This window comes from Anastrepha ludens, chromosome 4, assembly GCF_028408465.1.
Source record: "Anastrepha ludens isolate Willacy chromosome 4, idAnaLude1.1, whole genome shotgun sequence".
In the NCBI taxonomy this organism is placed as follows: Eukaryota; Metazoa; Arthropoda; class Insecta; order Diptera; family Tephritidae; genus Anastrepha; species Anastrepha ludens.
In genome coordinates, this window is record NC_071500.1 from 118,086,430 (window position 1) to 118,108,295 (window position 21,866).

At 38.5% G+C, this 21,866-nt stretch overlaps 1 protein-coding gene across 1 annotated transcript in view; it reads right to left on the reverse strand.

Annotated features, from left to right (window-relative positions):
* LOC128861979 (uncharacterized) overlaps nucleotides 1-21,645 on the reverse strand; it is a 35,598-nt gene extending 13,953 nt beyond the window's left edge. Inside the window, exons 1-6 of the mRNA XM_054100355.1 lie at nucleotides 21,224-21,645; nucleotides 20,341-21,154; nucleotides 17,716-20,272; nucleotides 6,393-6,772; nucleotides 5,931-6,344; nucleotides 3,443-3,584 (exon numbers count right to left, since the gene is read on the reverse strand). Coding sequence (XP_053956330.1) covers nucleotides 3,443-3,584; nucleotides 5,931-6,344; nucleotides 6,393-6,772; nucleotides 17,716-20,272; nucleotides 20,341-21,154; nucleotides 21,224-21,547 — 4,631 coding nt within the window. The 5' untranslated portion in view covers nucleotides 21,548-21,645. The remainder of the gene's footprint in view (nucleotides 1-3,442; nucleotides 3,585-5,930; nucleotides 6,345-6,392; nucleotides 6,773-17,715; nucleotides 20,273-20,340; nucleotides 21,155-21,223) is intronic.
* Nucleotides 21,646-21,866: the final 221 nt, after the last annotated feature.

Sequence of the window (21,866 nt, forward strand, 5' to 3'; positions counted from 1 at the left end):
ACGCCTCAAAACGATGATATACAGGAATTGAAAACAATTATAAGCCAACTAATCAACCAAATGTCGAACATGATGAACATCATAACACAGCACATACAGGCACAGCTATTATATTAAGGCAAAATATTATACAATATGTAATGAAATGGAGCAATTCAAAATGGATCACCTACAAGCAACGACAATTCAAATTAATGACACTCATGGCCTATTGACTATATCAGCTGCATATTGTCCACCAAAATTTAATAAAATAAACCATTATGTCGGCTATCTAAAGACACTTGGAAACAAATTTATAGCCGGGGGTGATTTCAACGCAGAGAACATGACATGGGGCTCAAGACTGACCAATTCCAAAGCAAAAGCTTGACGCCATCAGAGAATTGAACTGCGACTTTATAAGTACAGAGGAACCCACTTACTGGCCAACTTGTGTTAGTAAAGTACCAGAATTGCTGGACTTTTTCATAACAAAATCAAGAAACTTAAAAATGCTGACAATTAAATCATGCCTTGAACTTTTGTCTGACCATTCACCAATAATCCTGACAATTCAAAAACGCCTACAACTAACACCTAGTCGGACACCCTATAACCATGTAACAGTCTGGGAGGCTTTTATGGACATAATGGAACAAAGTCTGGACAGGAGAATCCCATTAAAAAATACCAACAATATTAAAACTGCAATAGCTTTTTTTAATTACACGACTTTTATGTCACTAAGCCGATCTACACCAACTCTACCTCCACAAACTACAAAATATAACATTCCTGACGCTATAAAAAAGAAACTAAAACAAAACAGAAAACTGAGAAAAAAATGGCAGCCTACAAGATTTCCAGATGACAAAAAACAACTTAACAAATTAACTAAAGAAGTTAAAGAACTATTGAAGCATGAAAAAGACAAAAAACTAAGCAATTACCTTAAAAATATTGACGCAACAAAATCTACAAGCCTCCATTGTGGAAGGCGAAAAAAAGATGGTCGGAGCTACAATACACCTCCCACCAATAAGAACTACAAATGGGCAATGGGCCCGACATCATCGAAAAGCGACCTATTTAGCTCAACATTTTAAAAATATATTTCAAAATGAAAATAACACCAAATTCGATTTGACTCATACAACGAGCAAATCATCAAAAAAACTTCACTAACAGAGATAAAGCAATTAATTTTGACTTTAAGTACCAAGTTCAAATACTTCCCAAAGATATGGAAAATTGCCGAAATCATTGCGATTCCAAAGCCCAATAAAGACGCGACGTTGCATCGTCGTACCGACCAATAAGTCTACTGCCGACAATATCAAAAATATTTGAGAAGCTACTCTTTGATCACAAATAAATTTAATTCCCCAAAATCAGTTCGGATTTAGGCGAAAACATTCGACAATCCAAAAAGTGCACAGAGTGACTCATAAAATTAATAAAGACTTCAACAATAAACAAGTATGCGTGGCTGTATATCTCGACGTAGCTAAAGCCTTTGACAAAGTATGGCATCCACAAACTACAATCTTAATTGACATCCGACTACTTTCTAGTGCTAAAAAGATACATCCAAGATAAAAAATTTTATATTAAATATAACGACAAATGTTCCTACATTGAGCCTATGAACGCAGGAATTCCCCAAGGCACTCTGTATCTTATCTACACCGCAGATTTAGCGAAACCGTCTTCAGGAAATAGCATGATTGCAACGTTTGCAGATGACACTGTACTAATGGCATCTCATAAAGACCCGAAAGTAGCACAATCAAATTTACAAAACGACCTCAACAAAACACTGGACTGGTTCAAAAAATGGAACATAGAAATTAATGGCGACAAAACAATTCAAGTCAATTACACGAACAGAAAGGTAACCATTGACTCATTAAAGATTGGAAACTCTGACGCGATTACTGATACGAAAGCTAAATACTTAGGCACTACAATTGACTCTAAACTAAACTGGAAGAACCATATACCATTCGACAACTGTACTGGCTGCTAGGACCTCAGTCAAAGCTCTCGCTGCAAAACAAAACCTTAATTTACAAAACGACAATTGCACCAATTTGGAAATATGGTATAGAAGTTTGGGGCACAGCGTCTAAATCCAATTTGACAATACTGCAACATGCCCAGTCGAAGATACTTAGGACAATAACAAATGCACCATGGTACATATGTATATACCAAACGCTGACATTCACCGCGACTTAAACATCGATACAGTCGTCAACTGTACAAATCGTCAGCAATACAAATTGCGACCAGAAGGCACATAAGCAGACTTCTGACACACACAAATCCGACGATGAGGAAAAATTCAATAAGAAGAGACTAAAACGAAAAACCCCAACTGACCTCTTGTAATACAATAATAAGAAATATGTGTATGTAATTACCTAAATTATTGTAGTATATATTTTACAAATTAATTATATATTTCTAAATGATCCTGAAGTGCAATAGCCTTATAGTATCACTTAACTATCCAAATATATTTTAAACAAATTACTTATTGTTAATATAGACAGGTGTAATATTTTTTGGAAGCAAAAAAAAATGTATCCAAGATGGTGCAAAATCAATTTGGAACACGTCAAAATAACCTAAAACTACAATCTTTAAAAAGATTTTTTATTTTGCTCTTTATCATTAGGTTGAGAAGTGAAAAATCTTAAGTGTTTTAAGATGAGAAATTCAGTTCAAATTTATGTAATTAGAGTAAATATTGTATGTATTGCTATGTTACGTTTATGTGATATAGGTGTTTATACATATATAGTGCTATTTTTAAATTCATATACAAAAATTCAACAGTATTTTTAGAAAACAGTAAGCTTAATACTGATACGTTACAAGAAAGTATGGAATTTAACAAATTATGATAATAATGATTAAAATTAAATTAAATATATAAAATTAAATTAATAATTAAAATTATAAGCAATTTTGCGTAACACCGGCTACCTTGACAGGCTCATGGTCCTTCAACGTCTAATGGCAGTACGGCGAGCTTGTGAACGGGGCGATTAATTACGCCCGCTTTGGTTGCCACGTCTGTTACGCGGACCTTGCCGTCTTTTCCTGTTACGATTGCGGCGACGCGGCCGAGCACCCATTGCTGCGGTGGTGTTTTGTCTTCCTGAACCAGGACGATGTCGTTCAGCTCGAGGTTGCGCTTCGGATGCAACCACTTGCTTCTCTGTTGAAGGCCCAACAGGTAGTTCCTGGACCACAGTCGCCAAAACTGTTGCTTGAGACAACAGACAAGTTGCCATCTGTCACAGCAACGCATTGGGTCCATCGATACTTGGGCTAGTGGCAGCGCTCGAAGGGGACACCCAACTAGTAGGTGCGCTGGTGTTAGGGCCTCTCCATCGTTCGGGTCCTGACACAGTGGTACCAGAGGTCGCGAGTTGAGTACGGCCTCAACCTCGACGAGCAGCGTTCTTCGGCAGTGAGCAGCGCGTTGCCGATTGCGCGCACGAGAAGATGTTTGGCGGACTTCACTGCCGACGAAGTTGGTGGCGTTGTCGCTGTATATATTCGGCGGCATTCCTCGGCGTCCAATGAACCTTATTAGGGCGAAAATAAAACAATTAGAAGACAAGTCTATTACTAGTTCTAAATGTACTGCCTTTCAAGTGAAACAAACGAACACTGCGATATATGTTTTTACTGGGGGCCTCGTATTTTTAATGTAGTACATACGGGACCACAAAAATCTACTCCACATATTAGAAAGGGTCGTAGAGCACGAAGCCTATCGGCAGGCAATTTTCCCATTATTTAGGTTTGCAGCTTCTCGAGCATTGACCAGCCAAATGCGGTCTCGGAGAAGCGTTACCAATGCCTTTGCTCCAGCATGGTGATTTCGAAAATGTAGGTACTGTAAATATGTGATAACGAAGTGCGAGTTCTTGCTTAAGAGCAGTGGTAACTTGAGATCATATGGGAGAAGCGCATTTAATAGGCGGCCTCCTACTCGGAGTAAATTAAACGAGAGCGACAATTTCGAGTAGTTGTGCAAAAACGGATTAAGTTTTTGCAAACTTGAGGGTAGGGTGGTACCTTTGGTGAGTTTCATAATTTCTTCAACATGTTGAACCACCTGAATGACTTTGAGGAAACTTAATTTAATATCCTCAGCCGTCAGTATTTGTGTGAATGTCGCAGATGGGTTTCTAATGCGTTTTATCCATCTTAATATGTAAGCGACAATTCGAAGCAGTTTTTGATGAGAAGATACTCTTTTTTTCATAATTGGATGCGATTCATTTTCTTGAGCAATTAAAACTGTTGCGTTCCGTTTCTTCTCTAATGCTTCGTCTTCTGGAGAGAGCTGGAAGTGGGTGTTTGTTGGCCATAACGCAGGGTCTTTTATGAGGAACTGTGGACCGCTAAACCAGTTAGAATTATTCAATTCGTCCACGTTACAACCCCGAGACACTTGATCCGCAGGATTTTGCTTAGTTGGCACATATCGCCGTCAACTCTTGGATTTCGGACACTCTGTTTGCAACAAAGGTCTGTAGTACAGATGGATGCATTTTGATCCAATGCAAAACAATTTCGGAGTCTGTCCAGAAGTTTATATTTTCAATTGGCCGACTCAACATTGGCGCTATTCGTGACCATAATTTGGCCAGCAAGTGGGCTGCCGAGAGCTCTAGACGCGGAAGAGATTTAGTGTTCAGCGGAATCACTCTAGACTTTGCAGTAAGCAGCGTACATTTCGTTCCATCAGCCAATTGGCTACGTATGTATATACAGAAGCCATATGCTCGTATTGAGGCGTCGGCAAAGCCATGAATTTGGCAGCTTGCACTCGACTCAGAATGTACAAACCGAGGAATGCTTATTGATGGTAGCTGCAGTAGATTGGCTTTGAAATTTTCCCAGCTGGTGTCGAGGCGCAATGGAATCGACTCATCCCAATCTAGTTTTTGCAGCCAAAGCTTTTGCAATAAGATTTTTGCTTTGGTAACTAGTGGGGCAAGTAAATCAAGAGGATCGAAAAGACGAGCCGAAACTGATAATATGTTTCGCTTAGTGGCTCGTAAACTGGTAAAGTTGTCAAATCTTCCTTCGGCAACCAATGGATTCCAAGTGGAGTCTGTGTGATTGAAGTTTAAGGCCTTCTCAGAACTCTCACAATCGAAAAATGATGGGTGATTTGAAAACCACTTAGATAAATTTAATCCTGCCGAGTTTAATATTTTAACTACCTCACTTCTAATAAGATCTAGAGATTCGAAATTATCTCGTGTAGCGAGAAATGGAGCAGGCGCAGTGCCGTATGTTACGGTGTTAAGTCGAAAGGTTTGAAGTGGCTCAGAAGGCTGCCGCTAGCTGGGTCCGCTAAGCTAATGTTTTTAGAAATTTTCCAGCCATTAATATTTACGTTACGATCTGGATTGCTGGCTGAAATGGATCGCATTATCCAAAACTGTGCCGAAAACTCATAATTATTGACCCGCGATTTTACAAACGTATTTAATTTCGTCCTTACTTTTTTGGTAGCATTTCCGATGCCGATAATATTTAAGGTCGTACTTTCGCGACGAATTCGTAATTTCTGCGCGAAATCCTCTGTCATGAAATTCACCTGGGATCCAGAATTCAGCAAGGCTCGTACAGGAAGGTACTCTCCGGAGCTACCTTTTACGTTGACTACGGCTGTAGCCAACATAACCCGATCTGGCGTACTCGTCGGGTGCATGGCATGCGAGGTCGAAAGTTGTGGTGCAGTTGCGAAGGATACAGGGTACAGGTGCAGCAACGTGTGATGCAAACGGTTGCAAGCCGATACGCTTTGCACTTTGAAACTGAGTGCCCCTTCCGCAAACAATTTATGCATAAGAGGACTGATTTAGTAAACTCAAATCGCTGCTGAGCAGAGAGAGTTTTAAAAGTATTACGCGCGGGTGTACTATGATCCTTTGATTGACAGTATGGACACACCGGCTGTTTTATATTTGAAGTCACTAAGGCAGCTTTTGTCCTTTCCGCATGAAGGTGGGGTTTCTGTATGCTGTGACTGATTGACGGCTTTAGCCTCGACGTTGAGGCTTTATCGGCAGATAGATGTTGGTAGCGTTTATTTAATGCTGCCTCACACTTACACCATAATGGCAGCTTATCATAATCCAACTGTTCCTCCCACTTTGACCGAGTAACGGGGTCAACTTTCGACATTACCAGATGAATTATGATGTTTTCCTCGTCACCTAACGACAGCAACGAGTCGTAAACAGCCGACACTGTATCGATCATTGTGTGCAATGAAAGCGCAGATGGCTTTGGGATAGTTGGCAGTTCAAAAAGTTTGGAAACTGTGTCAAAAAATATTAAGCATTTATTGTCATAAACTGTTTTGAGACTAGCCAACGCCTTCGAATAATTTTCGTCCGACATTTGGAAGGCCTTTACCGTTCCCAAAGCTTCACCAGACAGACAGTTAACCAAGTGATTAAATTTCTCAATGTCTGGGATTGTAGGATCGTTGTGCACTAAACTCTCGAACAGAATTATAAAATTTTTTAATTCTGAATATTCCTCTTTAAATTTAGGTGGCGACATTTTCGGTAGTCGCGAGCTGTGAGGTGCAACAAAAGATGTTTCGGCTATTGACGATTTATTTCTCGCCAGAATAAATTTTATAACGGCCTTAGTTTCCACTATTAGGTCCTCTAACTCCTCACGGACTATGTCTTCCTCGTCGATTTCTTCAATTTTCGACTGACACTTCATAAGCTTATCGCTATGCGAGTTCAAAATGTGTTCAAATGCAAGCACAGTAGCACAATACTACGAAAATTGTTCCACAAATTTGAGATTTTTGTTTGAATTGTTTTCTAGTAAATAATCCGTATTTACAATACATTTTTTTATCTTTACATTAATTTTAATTTAATTGAACTTAGTGTTCGAAAAAAAGTATTCAATTTATATAATTTTGTTTTTTAAATTTATTGACGATTTCGCGTTTAAGGTCACACCCTTAATTATCAAATCCCAACGTACCCTTGTTTCACTTTCGCGAAGTTTTATATACGTATATTTGTATAAATGATTGTATATATGGCGGCCGCGTAGCCGAATGGATTGGTGCGTGATTACCATTCGGAATTCACAGAGAGGTCGTTGGTTCGAATCTCGGTGAAAGCAAAATTAATAAAAACATTTTTCTAACAGCGGTCGCCCCTCGGCAGGCAATGGCAAACCTCCGAGTGTATTTCTGCCATGAAAAAGCTCCTCATAAAAATATCTGCCGTTTGGAGTCGGCTTGAAACTGTAGGTCCCTCCATTTGTAGAACAACATCAAGACGCACACCACAAATAGGAGGAGGAGCTCGGCCAAACACATAACAGAAGTGTACGCGCCAATTATTTTTTTTTTGTATGTACATGGTACATGTACACATATGGGAGTGTGTACATATATATGAATGCATACGTATATGCAAGAAAGTGAAAGGGTGATGCAAAAAATTGAGAGTTTTATCAACAACAACCACAACTTTCAATTTATGGCACTTGTTACCTGTATAGGCTTATTGCAAGCCTTGACTTTCCTTTTGCAGAGGATGCAGGTGCAGGTCATTCCTGGCGGCGACAGAACCAGCGGTAGGAATTGCGGTAGAGTTGCCGTGACGGTTACAGCGGTGAGAGGAGCGGCGAGTATGGCAGTAACTGCGAGAACTATGACAGCGGACAGTGATAGCGATGAGGGCAACGAATGAACTTTTAGCGGTATCCAATTACCGCTTACATACATACATAATTGGCGCGTACACCTTTTTTAGGTGTTTGGCCGAGCTCCTCCTCCTATTTGTGGTGTGCGTCTTGATGTTGTTCCACAAATGGAGGGACCTATAGTTTTAAACCGACTCCGAACGGCAGATATTTTTGTGAGGAACATTTTCATGGCAGAAATACACTCGGAGGTTTGCCATTGCCTGCCGAGGGCGACCGCTATTAGAAAAAAGTTTTTCTTAATTTTGGTGTTTCACCGAGATTCGAACCGACGTTCTCTCTGTGAATTGCGAATGGTAGTCACGCACCAACCCATTCGACTACGGCGGCCGAATATTATTTATATATGTATGTATATATATACAATATTTCCCCCGACAGTCGGATCTAAGTTACCGGAATGACCCAGATTTACTAATATATATATCCGGCCAAGGACTGTCACTCCAGCAACACCCCCCATACATGTCGCACCCTAAATACAAAAGGGGCACAACTCAAAATTTTCCACACTCGAGCTTGACTTGTTTACAGTAGCACAGAAAACAAACTATGTAACATATCACGCTGAAATTTGCCATGTAAGCTTATAACAGTCCTACCAAAAAACAAAAAATTTATTTTTGCCATATGTCATCCGCGGACCGTTTTATTGATAACGTCTCGTTCATATTTGAGCAGAAGTACATTTTGAGTTGTGACCCTTTTGTATTTAGGGTGCCATGTGTGGGTGTGGTGCTACAACAACAACAACAACTACGGCGGCCGAATATTATTTATATATTTATATATCTATACTAATATTATAAAGAGGAAAACTTTGTTTGTTTGCTTGTTTGTTTGTAATGAATAGGCTCAAAAACTACTGGACCGATTTTAAAAATTCTTTCACCATTCGAAAACTACATTATCCAAGAGTAACATGGATTACATTTTATTTTGGAAAAAAATAGGGTTCCGTAAGATATTTGGATTTTTCGGACACAAACTGAAAAAAATCTTATATATAAAATAAAGTCAACTTTTTGTGTGTGTTCGCTAACCGGCCGTGTCTGCACCGAATTAAACCAAACTTACACACATTGTTAAGAAGGTATTGAAGATGGTTTCCGTATAGTTTGGATACCTATTGGTGGATAGGGCTCGAGATATAGGTCAAAACGTGGACTCGGGTAACCTTCGGATGTGTATGTACAATATGGGTATCAAATGGAAGCTGTTGGTGAATGCTTTAGTTCAGAGTATTTTTCATGCCGCTCCGTGACTAGGGTCTCGAGATATAGGTCAAAACGTGGACCCGGGTAACATTTGGTTGTGTATGTATAATATGGATATCAAATGAAAGCTGTTGATAAGTGCTTTAATACGGGGTAATTTTCATACCTATTGATGACTAGGGTCTGGAAATATATGCCAAAACGTGGACCCGCCGTGTCTTTGCACCGAATTAAACCAAACTTACACACATTGTTAAGTAGGTATTGAAGATGATTTCCGTATAGTTTGAATACCTATTGGTAGATAGGGTCTCGAGATATAGGTCAAAACGTGGACCCGGGTAACCTTCGGACGTGTATGTACAATATGGGTATCAAATGGAAGCTGTTGGTGAATGCTTTAGTTCAGAGTATTTCCATCCGCTCCGTGACTAGGGTCTCGAGATAGAGACCAAAACGTGGACCCTAGAATGTGTTTGTACAATATGGATATCAAATGAAAGCTGTTGATAAGTGTTTTAATCCGGGGTAATTTTCATACCTATTGATGACCAGGGTCTGGAAATATATGCCAAAACGTGGACCCGCCGTGTCTTTGAACCGAATTAAACCAAACTTACACACATTGTTAAGTAGGTATTGAAGATGATTTCCGTATAGTTTGAATACCTATTGGTAGATAGGGTCTCGAGATATAGGTCAAAACGTGGACCCGGGTAACCTTCGGACGTGTATGTACAATATGGGTATCAAATGGAAGCTGTTGGTGAATGCTTTAGTTCAGAGTATTTTTCATGCCGCTCCGTGACTAGGGTCTCGAGATAGAGACCAAAACGTGGACCCTAGAATGTGTTTGTACAATACGGGTATCAAATTGAAGCTGTTGGTGAATGCTTTAGTAGAGAGTATTTTTCATGCCGCTCCGTGACTGGGATCTCGAGATATAGGTCAAAACGTGGACCCGGGTAACATTTGGTTGTGTATGTACAATATGGGTATCAAATGAGAGCTGTGGATAAGTGCTTTAATACGGGTTAATTTTCATACCTATTGATGACTAGGGTCTGGAAATATATGCCAAAACGTGGACCCGCCGTGTCTTTGCACCGAATTAAACCAAACTTACGCACATTGTTAAGTAAGTATTGAAAATGGGTTTCGTAAAGTTTGGTTGTAATTCAGAGCACTGGCAACGGGTACAGCGTTCTTTTGAACCAGCCATAATGTCGCTTACTTTTTTATCGCTTGGGGCGGAACTGAACTGTCAAATTGACAGTGTGAGTTACAATGTGTCAATATTTCTTTCTGATTTGGATGCCATAAGGAAAAAACGTAAGTGCAATATGTAAAAATTGTTTGTGAATTTTTTTGGAATGGATTTTGGAACAGTGAATAACTTCTTACGAAATTTGAGAATTTAATGTGAAATCCGAATGAAATTATGTGTTCGTGGAAAAAAAATTGTTTTCGTTTTTTTTTTGAAAAATATAAATGGATAATGGTTAAAAAAGCTCCAATGCTTAATAAAACATATAAATTGAAACGAAAAATTCATGGATGATCAGGAAAAAAGACGATTGTTTCTTAGTTATTCATATGCGTTGATTTGAAATTTAAAAACAATCTTCTTTTTTTCTGATTTTCAATTTATATTTTATATTTACTCAAAAACAAATAGAAAAACAAAAAATATTGTTTATGCCAAAGCGCTTGAATAAAGAATAAAGAAATAAATAATATGAAAACCATATATTTTCTGTTCTAAACCATATCTATTCTATTTTAGTGTGCCCAGCGAAGGGGGCCGGGTTTGCTATTATATATATATTTTTTTAAAGCTCACAGTTTTCTCTTTTTTTAACAGGGTTTCTTAAACTTTTAAAATTGCCTTATTTTTGGCCGAAAACATTTATGTACCACTGTGACCGTTTATACATACATATATATACCGCACTGTTCTAACTGTTAGCACTTTGTATTTTCGTTTATATTCGTTTTTTTTTTTGTTTTTTACTTAAGCACAAATGATAATTTGGCACGCCTTTTCACCGCCACTATTTATTAATTTATTGTTTTATGTCAATGTATTTGTGGTTTTTACTTTTATGTGTTGTATATTAGTTTAATTTTATTATAATTTAAGAATTTTGTTTCACTATGTCCCATTCCATAAACACGACACTGTATTGCCGCTGATACCGCTTCTCTCCTTATATGTTTATGTATGTATGTAGACTATGTTCTTGTTTTGTTATTATATATTTGATTTAGTCACTGAACTTTTAGTCGGGGTGGTTTTTATGATAGTTTGTTTCTTTGTTTGCTTTTGTCACTCGACGCGAAAACAGACTTGCAAAAATATAAAACGCGCAGGCAATTGTTGTTGCACTATTAATTAGCACTTTTTGTTTTTATAAATATGTTTATTGTTTTTTGTATTTGGAAATAATTTCCGTATTGACTATGTTCCCCAAATTTATTTTTTCGCACAAACGGATTATTTATGTTTATTTTTAAATTCAATTATGTTTTCACGCACTTAGTCACTGCTCGGGAGCCATGAAAAATCTTAAGCGTTTTTAAGATGAGAAATTATTTTACGTGGGAAATGCGCGAATACAATTGCCTGTTAAATGAAATGCGAGCGCGTTCGGTGTAACTTTAGAAGTGATTTATTTATTCCTGAGTTCAAGTTTTTATAGTGTCTTAGACTAACGGATTAAGTTCAAATTTATGTAATTAGAGTAAATATGTATTGCTACGTTTATGTGATATAGGTGTTTATACATATATAGTGCTATTTTTAAATTCGTATACAAAAATTCAACAGTATTTTTAGAAAACAGTAAGGTTAATATTGATAGGTATGAGAAATTATGGAATTTAACAAATTATGACAATAATGATTAAAATTAAATTAAATTAATAGTTAAAATAATAAGCCATTTGGCGTAACAGGGACGAACTTACTCCCTGTTTCGCCAAATGGCTTATTTACCCAAGACTTTTATTTAAACAAAAAACAATAATTATATCAATAAGTTAATCAATTGTATATTCGCCGTTGCTGTTTACAACCTCTTCCCACCTCTCTACCAATTTCTTGATGCCGTTCCGCCAAAAATCGCCTGGTCGGGTGTCAATGAATTTATTGAGCCAGTTTTTAAAGATCTCTTTGTTATCGAAGCAAACGCCCTTTATATGGTTTGACAAGAGCGGGAAAGATGGTAATCGGTGCAAGGACCGGAGAATACGGCGAATGCTGAAGGACCTCCCATTCACACTCTTGGAGTGCGGCGCTAAAGAAGCTGGTGTAGCTGGCTAATGTAGAACTCCTTATTGACCGTGGCATTATTTTCGAGCATTTCCTAGTGCTCTTTGGATGAAGATCCGGCTTGACTCTCCGCTTTGGCGATCTACTGAAGACTCCCAGTCCTTTCTTTCCTTCATATTGATGTATAGGCGTGTTGCTCAATGACGGGCGAGATGCTGAAAAGCAATTTCAAGACAACTTTCTTTATTTTTTTCGTTGAGCTAGTGAGGCACCCAGACTCCCAATCTTTCGGTAAATCCCATTGAATGAAGGGAATTAAGTATCGTTTTATGAGCTCAGTTCACCAATTCATCGCCAATTCACGACTGCTTTGGCGATCGTTGTCCTTCAAAATTTATTTGAGACGTTCTTCACGAATACAGAAGGTCTTCCACTGCGGGGCGTGTCATCGACTTGAACTTTGCAAACTATTTCCCTGCTATAGACTCGCTTGCAAATGACCTCGATGAGCAGGTGTCGATATTTCATGTGTTGATTTTTGCCTCCTGCATATTCCATTTCTAAGCTTCAAAATTAATAAAAAATTAAATGATTCAAAAATACAATCAACAATGTTTTGTAGGGCAGAAAGAGTTCTATCGAATGAATACTTACCCTTTGCCAAACAACGCACGATATGAACTTATTCCCCAACCCAATATTATATGAGTGCAACAACTTTTAGCTCTTTACTTACTCTAAGATACATGTAGTTAGTGTTAATCAACGTAATTCGATAAAACCAACCACTACTAAAACACTGTACACACTTTTAAAATCTTAGCTTAAATAATGTTGAAGATATGATCGCTCGGTATAGGATTGCTATATTTTCGAAAGTGGACTACGTTAATTCTATAGCAGAGCCGAAAGCTGTTCTTAGTAAGTTCTGTAAGCCATGCGGTTTTAATGATCATACGTTGAATAATTTGATGTATAAAAGATTTTATAGAAAACATTTTATAATAGGTTCACATATAACTAGATTATCTACTTTTCACGCTTATCTCCCAATCCTTAATTACAAAGCGAGGTTACCCATACAAAATGTCTCTCCCGAAATATACTTTTTACTGCACAACTCTGTGTTTTTTGTGTTATCAATAATTACACTAGTCTACAAGGAAAAGTATCCGAAATAATTTAAACTAACATCTGCTTCTCTGTCCATGCAAAATTCGGATTGATAACTAAAATTAATTTATTAGTTTGAGTTTTTACGATAATCGTATCTTTCGTGTTTAATGGAACTAGGCCGACAAAATTTAACCAACATTCAGACCCAGAAACCAGACTATATATTTCCAAATCTGGCCTCAGAATTGCTCTATCAGCTCTGGTTTTCGAGATATCCTAACCTAAAAGTGCAAAAAACCCCATTTTTGCCCATATTTGAGGTTATGTAGCCTTGCAGATGTTTTCTTTCACCAAAATTAAAGGATGGCATCTTTAAATACAATCCTTCTTTTTTCAAATGGCGTTTTGTTTGCTCAAATATCATTTTTTTTCGCAGAGATATCGCATTTTGAAATTTTCATGTTTCGAAATTTTCCTACACCTGAAAATCGATTAAGATAACATAGACATGATATAGTCGCTTACTAATTTTCTTGGGTTTGAGGGCCTGAAATATATGGATTAATAGTATGTAAATTTGGAGTTTGTGGGAAAGCCTGCTTGCAGTTATGTGGGTTAGCCTGCTCGCGGTATGATAGGGGTGGTTTCTAGGGGTTAGGGCTGTGTGTGACTCGGTACCCAAAGGTTAGATAGTGTAGGGATGTGGTGAGTCAGCACACTTATGGTGTGAGACAAAATTTTAAGAAAAATAAGACTCAATTCAAGAAAATTAGTAATCGAATATATCATGTCTATGTTATCTTAATCGATTTTCAGGTGTAGGAAAATTTCGAAACATGAAAATTTCAAAATGTGATATCTCTGCGAAAAAAAATGGTATTTGAGCAAACAAAACGCCATTTGAAAAAAGAAGGATTGTATTTAAAGATGTCATCCTTTAATTTTGGTGAAAGAAAACATCTGCAAGGCTACATAACCTCAAATATGGGCAAAAATGGGGTTTTTTGCACTTTTAGGTTAGGATATCTCGAAAACTCAAACTAATAGAGCAATTCTGAGGCCAGATTTGGATTCAGCGCATCATAAACCTTCGGAAATATATAGTCTGGTTTCTGGGTCTGAATGTTGGTTAAATTTTGTCGGCCTGTGTTATTATTACAAATTTAAGGAGAAACGTTAAAGTAAAATGGATGCCAGCAAAGAAAAGAGGTTTCTAAACGTAATTCTAAGACAATGTTTTTATATATTATTAAATAACACACAAATAATCAAATAATTAATTTGCGGTACCTTGAATATATAGATCATATACAAGTATAATGGATTACCCCTGCAAAATATAAAAAATTGGCAAAACGGCCTAAGTAACTATTAGCACCCAAATTCAGGGTTGTTTCAAAAAGCTCTCAACAAATCACCAATTTAAACATTTATGAAATGGCATTCCGATCCGAAGAGCATCGCGATTTAAGTACCTAGGATGTTAACTTAGCGAAGCGACAAATGACAGAGAAATTTGCTGTCGGATGGAGGTATCGAGGGAAGCTTTCTTCAATTACATGAAAGTTCTTTCCAATAAAAGATTGAACATGAAATTACACCTTCGGTACCGTAAATGTTATGTTACGAATATTGACAAATTAAAGGTGTTAGAGATGTGGTGCGATCGACAGATGATGAAAATACCGTGGACAGATAAAGTTAGTAACAAAGAAGTCTTAACGAAACTTGAAAGGATAGAGAGCTTTTACTAATGATAAAGAGCCTTTACTAATGATATGCGTGGTCTTAAATATCAGTTGTTGCAACGAATTGTGCAAGGTAAAATCGAAGGCAAACGAAGAATTGGAAGGCTACGTAGCATAAGAGAGCGGACAGGATTAAGGAGTATTGGGCAGTTGGTTGAAGCAGAGACAAATACCATAATATAATAATATATTATATTATATCTAATATTTTAAAGTTTTGTTAAATGTAAAAAAGAAAAAAGAGTTATTTATCATATTTGTATTTAAATTATTAAACAATTTATTACTATGATTGCTTACATTCTGTATTAAGAATTTGCAAAAAAAGATGAAAATAGATTACCAGTTTTGGACTTCCATGGTGAAAAAAAATTCAAGAGGTGTGGCCAAGATTAGACTGTTAACCGGCTCTCAACGGTCATTACAGCGGTATGTTTACGAAAAAACTGAGTTGTTGTGTTGGCGATGTACGAAAAAAAACAACGTAGCCTAAACTCATGTTACTTCGTCTAAGCAACGACTGATTGGAGGAATGTGTGAATACATGTGAAACGAGCTGGCAGAAATCGGCTACCGAAGGCCCTCAGACGTCGCCGCCGAACTTGCTCGCACTATTTTGTTTTTCGCCATAACTAAACATGGTAAGTATAAAATTCTTGCAAGTACCCGGTGGCATGGCAGCCGAAGTTGCTTGCTAAATTACGTTTTTCACAACAGCAGATCAACCAAACCTGGTAATCTTCATCCTTGGCCACACCTCTGACTTATTTTCACAATGAGTTTAGACTTTCGCTTAGACTGTTACGCTTTCAATATTTCCCGAAACTCTGGAAAGTGGCAGAGATTATTTCATTACCAAAACCGGGTAAAGATCCAACTCCCGTGTCATCATATAGACCAATAAACTTACTACCGACAATATCTAAAAAATTGCTGAGAAATTACTGCATGATCGACTAAGCCAATTTCTAGACCAAAAACATCTAATACCGGATAATCAATTTGGATTTAGAAAAAAAAAAATTGGACTATCCAAAAGATCCATATAATTACAAATAAAATCCAATCAGACCATGAAAACAATCGATACTGTGCCGCAGTATTTTTGGACGTAGCTAAAGCGTTTGTTAAAGTGTGGCACAAAGGCTTACTTCACAAAATAAAGAGAATGCTACCTTTTGATTACTAATAATAATAATAATTGGCGCGTACACTTCTGTTAGGTGTTTGGCCCAGCTCCTCCTCCTATTTGTGGTGTGCGTCTTGATGTTGTTCCACAAATGGAGGGGCCTTCAGTTTCAAGCCGACTCCGAACGGCAGATATTTTTATGAGGAGCTTTTTCATGGCAGAAATACACTCGGAGGTTGGCCATTGCCTGCCGAGGGGCGACCGCTATTAGAAAAATGTTTTTCTTAATTTTGGTGTTTCACCGAGATTCAAACCTACGTTCTCTTTGTGAATTCCAAATGGTAGTCACGCACCAACCCATTCGTCTACGGCGGCAGCCAATCATTGGTTAGCCTGCACAAAATTCAAACTTACTATACAGAACAAGCTGTTAGTGTACCAAATTATGATTAAACCAACCTAGCTATAAGGACTACAGATGTGGGGAACGGCTAAAAAAACTCATATAGTAAACGACGACAATCGAAGATTCTTCGAATTCGGACCATGTCTGAAAGGTACATGAAAAATGATGCCATCCACAGGACTTTTAATGAAGCAACAGTAGACGAAGAAATCAAAAAGATAACAACAAGGCACTTTGGAAAAATACACACACACAGTAATGCAGAAATTAACAAACTTCTTGAAATGGGAAAAAAACACAAACAGACATCTGAAGAGAACTCGACCAAGCACCTAAAAGCTAGAAAACAAAAAATATGTAAAAAAAATATGTAACAGCATATGCTGTTATATTGTTGTACAATTGTAATTATGGTAATTATGTAAAGTGAATCTTGTACTGTATATTATTTAATTGCATATTATTTCGTTTATTTTAATTTTATCACTTTTGGCGCTGGCCATTGTAGGTATATAAATCCTGACCAAATTATTAAACAACATACTTAATGTCAATGTAGAGATGTATAAAATAAATGGGGACTACACTAATAAAAAAAACGTCGAGACTGGTTCTTTTGCATGTTGGGTATCAGTCGTACGAGTAAAAAATAAAACTAATAATCTATTCTTTCTGCGAATCGATGCTTACCTGTGAAGCCGCTATGAAATTTTTGTAGTATTTTTGGAGATTGCAAGCAAAAAATTATATTTGCTCCTTGGCTTCTCTGGGTACACTTTGGTCATGACTGAGAGCCTATCGACCATCACGCCACATTACATTTCTCTTCATTCAAATATCAAGCGGTGCCATCTTTTAATTAGTTAATTCAACATAACCCCCCACATATCAAAAACTCATTTGTTCTTTGGATAGCAACACTTTATTTAATTTTCGAATGTCAAAATATTTTAAATCAGCAGTTATTTTAGTATAAAAAATTAATGTATGCAAATATATCGGTTTAAAAATTCTTTCCATCTTAATATTTCAGTCATCAAAGTTCGCTGGGGTTATCTCAAGCCCGAGTACGACTGTCATACTGTATCACAGTTTCGGTTGCCAAAATATTCGGTACATTTAGACTCTGCTCATCTACGATTTGCCTGTCCAATGGATAGCCCAGCGGCAACTGGTCGACGCCTATTCCAGCGATTCCAACACCACTGATTTGTTGTGCGTTGACACCCTCTCCAAGCAAAAAGCGATCTTGCTGAGTCAATGGAGTCACTACAACCATTATCTGCACTGGCAAACCTCCATTAATAGTAGTCCCACGTGGCAGCAAAAGATGTTGGGGAAGCTGACTATTAGTACCAGACTGTTGCTGTTGTTTCTGTCCAGTTATTACCTGACGATAAATTTCACTAATGGTGGAAACTTCGTTGTTGTATCCGTTAAATTGACGTGAGTAGCGTTGGATGTTGTTCTCGCCGGCCTGCAATTGTTTTACGAAAGCGTCAATGACAATATAGTTCTGACGGTTTTGTGCCAAAGATACGGGACGACCGGTGTAATCGACTTGTGGGCCAAGTAAAATACGAATGCTAACATCCTGTTGAAGTTCGGATTCAATGTTCATTGAAATGGTGAATGGTTCATAATTCAAACGTTGTTGACGGGCCACCACTTTCTGGCTCAGACGCTGCAGGTTGTTGGTGTTTGACTGCAATAGCTGTTGGTCGATAAGATTGACAAGGTCGGCATCCACCACTTCAGTGTAGGTAACCAAAGGATCGATCAAAATATTACGCACAGCAATATCACCATTGCCGCCCAATTGGTTCTTGGTGTATGGTTGCAATTCCTGACGGTACTCATCGATCAGCTGGGCAAGCGAAAGAATGGTTTGTTGAGTAACCGGATTGCGTAAGTTGCCGGCCAGCAAGACGAGTGGGGTTACCTCATTCACTTGAGCAACTTGATTTCCGACGACACGCTGTATCTGCTGTTGCAACTCTTGCAATGTACTTTGTGCTGCAATGGACAGTTGCCGTTGCTCGAGTATGATCTTACCATTAATAATACTGGCAACTATATCAAGAGTTGCCTCGCTTCCTTCGCTTATGCCCGCCTCTTGAGTGACTTGATCAATGAGTATTCGCAGTTGCTGCATGATTTGACCGATTTCCTGTTGTATCTGCAGGTATTGCTGTTGTTGTTGCTGGCTACGGCCTCCTTCAATGATCTCAACAATTTGCTGCATATTCAACCTAGCAGCCAACTCTTGTATGCTTTGTAAGAGTATTTCCCCGCGACGAGAGTATCTCACTTGCTGAGTTGCAGCAATGCTGCGGACGATTTCACCACGCAAACTTTCGAGCTCACGATACTGTTCTGTGTAGTGATAATTGTGGCGTTTGGAGTCGTGACCTCGATTACGCCTGCCACTTTCTCCACGGTTACCAGTGTCACGTACCTGACGAGCCACCACAGTTTCATCATCATTATCCGCGGTCACATCATTAACACTGACAACATCTTCCTGTCCATATGGCTGCACACGATATGACTGCTGTTGTTGACGTTGATATTGCAATTGTTGTGGTCCTTTAGCGCCATAGCCGTATTCCTGATTCCTGTAACCATATTGAGCTTCTTGATTTTGTTGTCGTCCATAAGGGCTGGCGTGAGATGAACCGTATTCCTGATTCTTGTACCCATATTGAGTTCCTTGATTTTGTTGACGCGCAAGCGGATTAGCATAAGATGAACCTTGTTCCTGATTCTTGTAACCATATTGAGCTCCTTGCTTTTGACCACGACCATACGAGTATCCCTGATTTTGGTAGCCATACAGAGCTCCCTGATTTTGTTGGCGTCCATAAGGATTGGCATAATATGAACCGTATTCCTGATCCTTGTAACCATAAGGTGAACCATATTGACCTTCTTGATTTTGTTGACTGCCATAAGGCTGAGCAACATAAGATGAACCGTGTTGAGCTCCTTGGTTTTGACGAGCGCCATAAGAGTATCCCTGATTTTGGTAACCATACTGGGCCCCTTGACTTTGCTGGTGCCCATAAGGGCTACCATAATATGAACCGTATTCCTGATCCTTGTAACCATAAGATGAACCATATTGAGCTGCCTGACTTTGTTCACGTCCATAAGGCTGAGCAGCATAATAAGAACCGTATTTCTGATCGTTGTAACCATATTGAGCTCCTTGATTTTGACCACGACCATAAAAGTATCCCTGATTTTGCTGGTGTCCATAAGGGCTACCATAATATGAACCGTATTCCTGATCCTTGTAACCATAAGGGGAACCATATTGTGCTCCCTGACTTTGTTGACGTCTGTTGGGCTGAGCATAAGATGAACCATATGCCTGATTGTTGTAACCATATTGAGTTCCTTGGTTTTGTCCACGTTCATAAGCGTTTTCCTGATCGTTGTAACTATATTGATTTTGTTGGCGATAGAAAGGGTTGACGTAATTTGAGTATCCACCATAAGGAGTATTTCCACGATGTCTACGTCCGACACGCAGAAGGTGTTGGCTGTTAACATCCACTTGGGGCAATTCGTTGGCGTTTACGACATTTTGCTTTGACACAGCATTGATGCCTAAAAGAACGATCAATTCAGTGTTTGATTAAAATTAGTTTGGATTTGATTTTTTTGTTTTAAATCACCTTCTAGTATATCCAAGGATTCACCATTGGTCTGACCTTCATAAATGTCTTGCTTGTTTCGGCGAACCCGATAACCTACTCCAATACCACTGTCTGATCCTTCTCCTTGTTGGTAGTACTGCCCTTGTTGGTACTTTTGTTGATTGCTGCCTATACCGCCAATATGTTGTTCTCCTTCAATGACCTCAGTGACTGTTTGCGCCAGTTGATCGATGATAATATTGCTAAATGCCACATTGAGTTCAATGTCATTTGTTAGGTCAGTTGAGACTCCACCTTGTTCCCCCACTTGCAAAGTAATTTGAGCCTGTATTTCACTGTTAGCACGGCCGTTTGCTATTTCCACACGTCTTTGTTGCCATGGGTTGAACAGCCCATATTTACGTACTTGAAATAATGAACCAAAACCACCCAAGCCGAACACATCGAATAGACTGTGCTTTGCATTTGTACGAGTTGCCTGGCTAATCAAGTTGTAATAGTCGACATTTTGTGCAGAGTTGAGGACATAGTTGTCATAGTACAGCTGTGGTAAGATCTCGTTCATTGGTGGCATCACAAGATCCTGGGTATCTGCACGGTCACGTATCGCTAGCGACAGAGCATCCACAAACATGACGGGGTTGAAATAAAGGCGCGCGTAAACAACATTCTTTTGGAAAACGGTGAAGTCCTGGGCTAGCACAAAGAAACGTTGAAGTCCCACCAATTGACGTATATCTGACATATCGACTGGGTTGTAGACATCATTGCGTCCCAGAATATTCTGATTGCTGGTTTGTTGCAAAAACTGCTGTAGAATTTCATCGTTTGGCTAGACAAAAACAAGCAAATATATAGTAAAGAAATGAATATTGGAATCACCACATCCTTGAATACTTACCAATACATACTTATTGGGATCTGTCACCAATATCTGACCGAGTCCGATGAGTTGTGTGTTCACTAAGGGCTTTTGAACCTGAAGCAGGACATCAAGCAGGAATTGTTGACGCTCGTTCGTACCTTGAGATGTGTAACCTTGATCTAAAGAATCAAATAGCTTCTTATTGTTGTCATAATAAGCCGATAATGGTGTCTCACTAAGTGGGGCAGCCTGTTGTCCTTGGCGTACAGAGTCCAGCCATAAAAGTTTTTGAGTCAAACCCAAACGTCCTGCTGTTACGCAGCAGACAAGAAAACTTAATAAAATTACAAACGTCTTCATTTTGAAAGTTTCCAACACCTTTTGCCACAAACTTTAAAGGAAGTTTTACCGCTGTGCTCTACCACTCAGTGCCGGAGACAACTGTGCTGGACTTCAGCTAAAAGTTAGCTTATATAGCCAAAGATTCATTTGCACGCTCGCTATGCATTATCGCTGTATCGCTGGCTTGGTTCATTTCATTATCTCACTGCAGAACCCATGTACGCTATATTTTTTGGTAATTAATGCCAATGATTACTTCGTTTAACCCTCGAATCACTTACAATTACAAATCATTGAACTTTTTACTGCCGATCGGTCTTATCGCCGTGCTTGCATA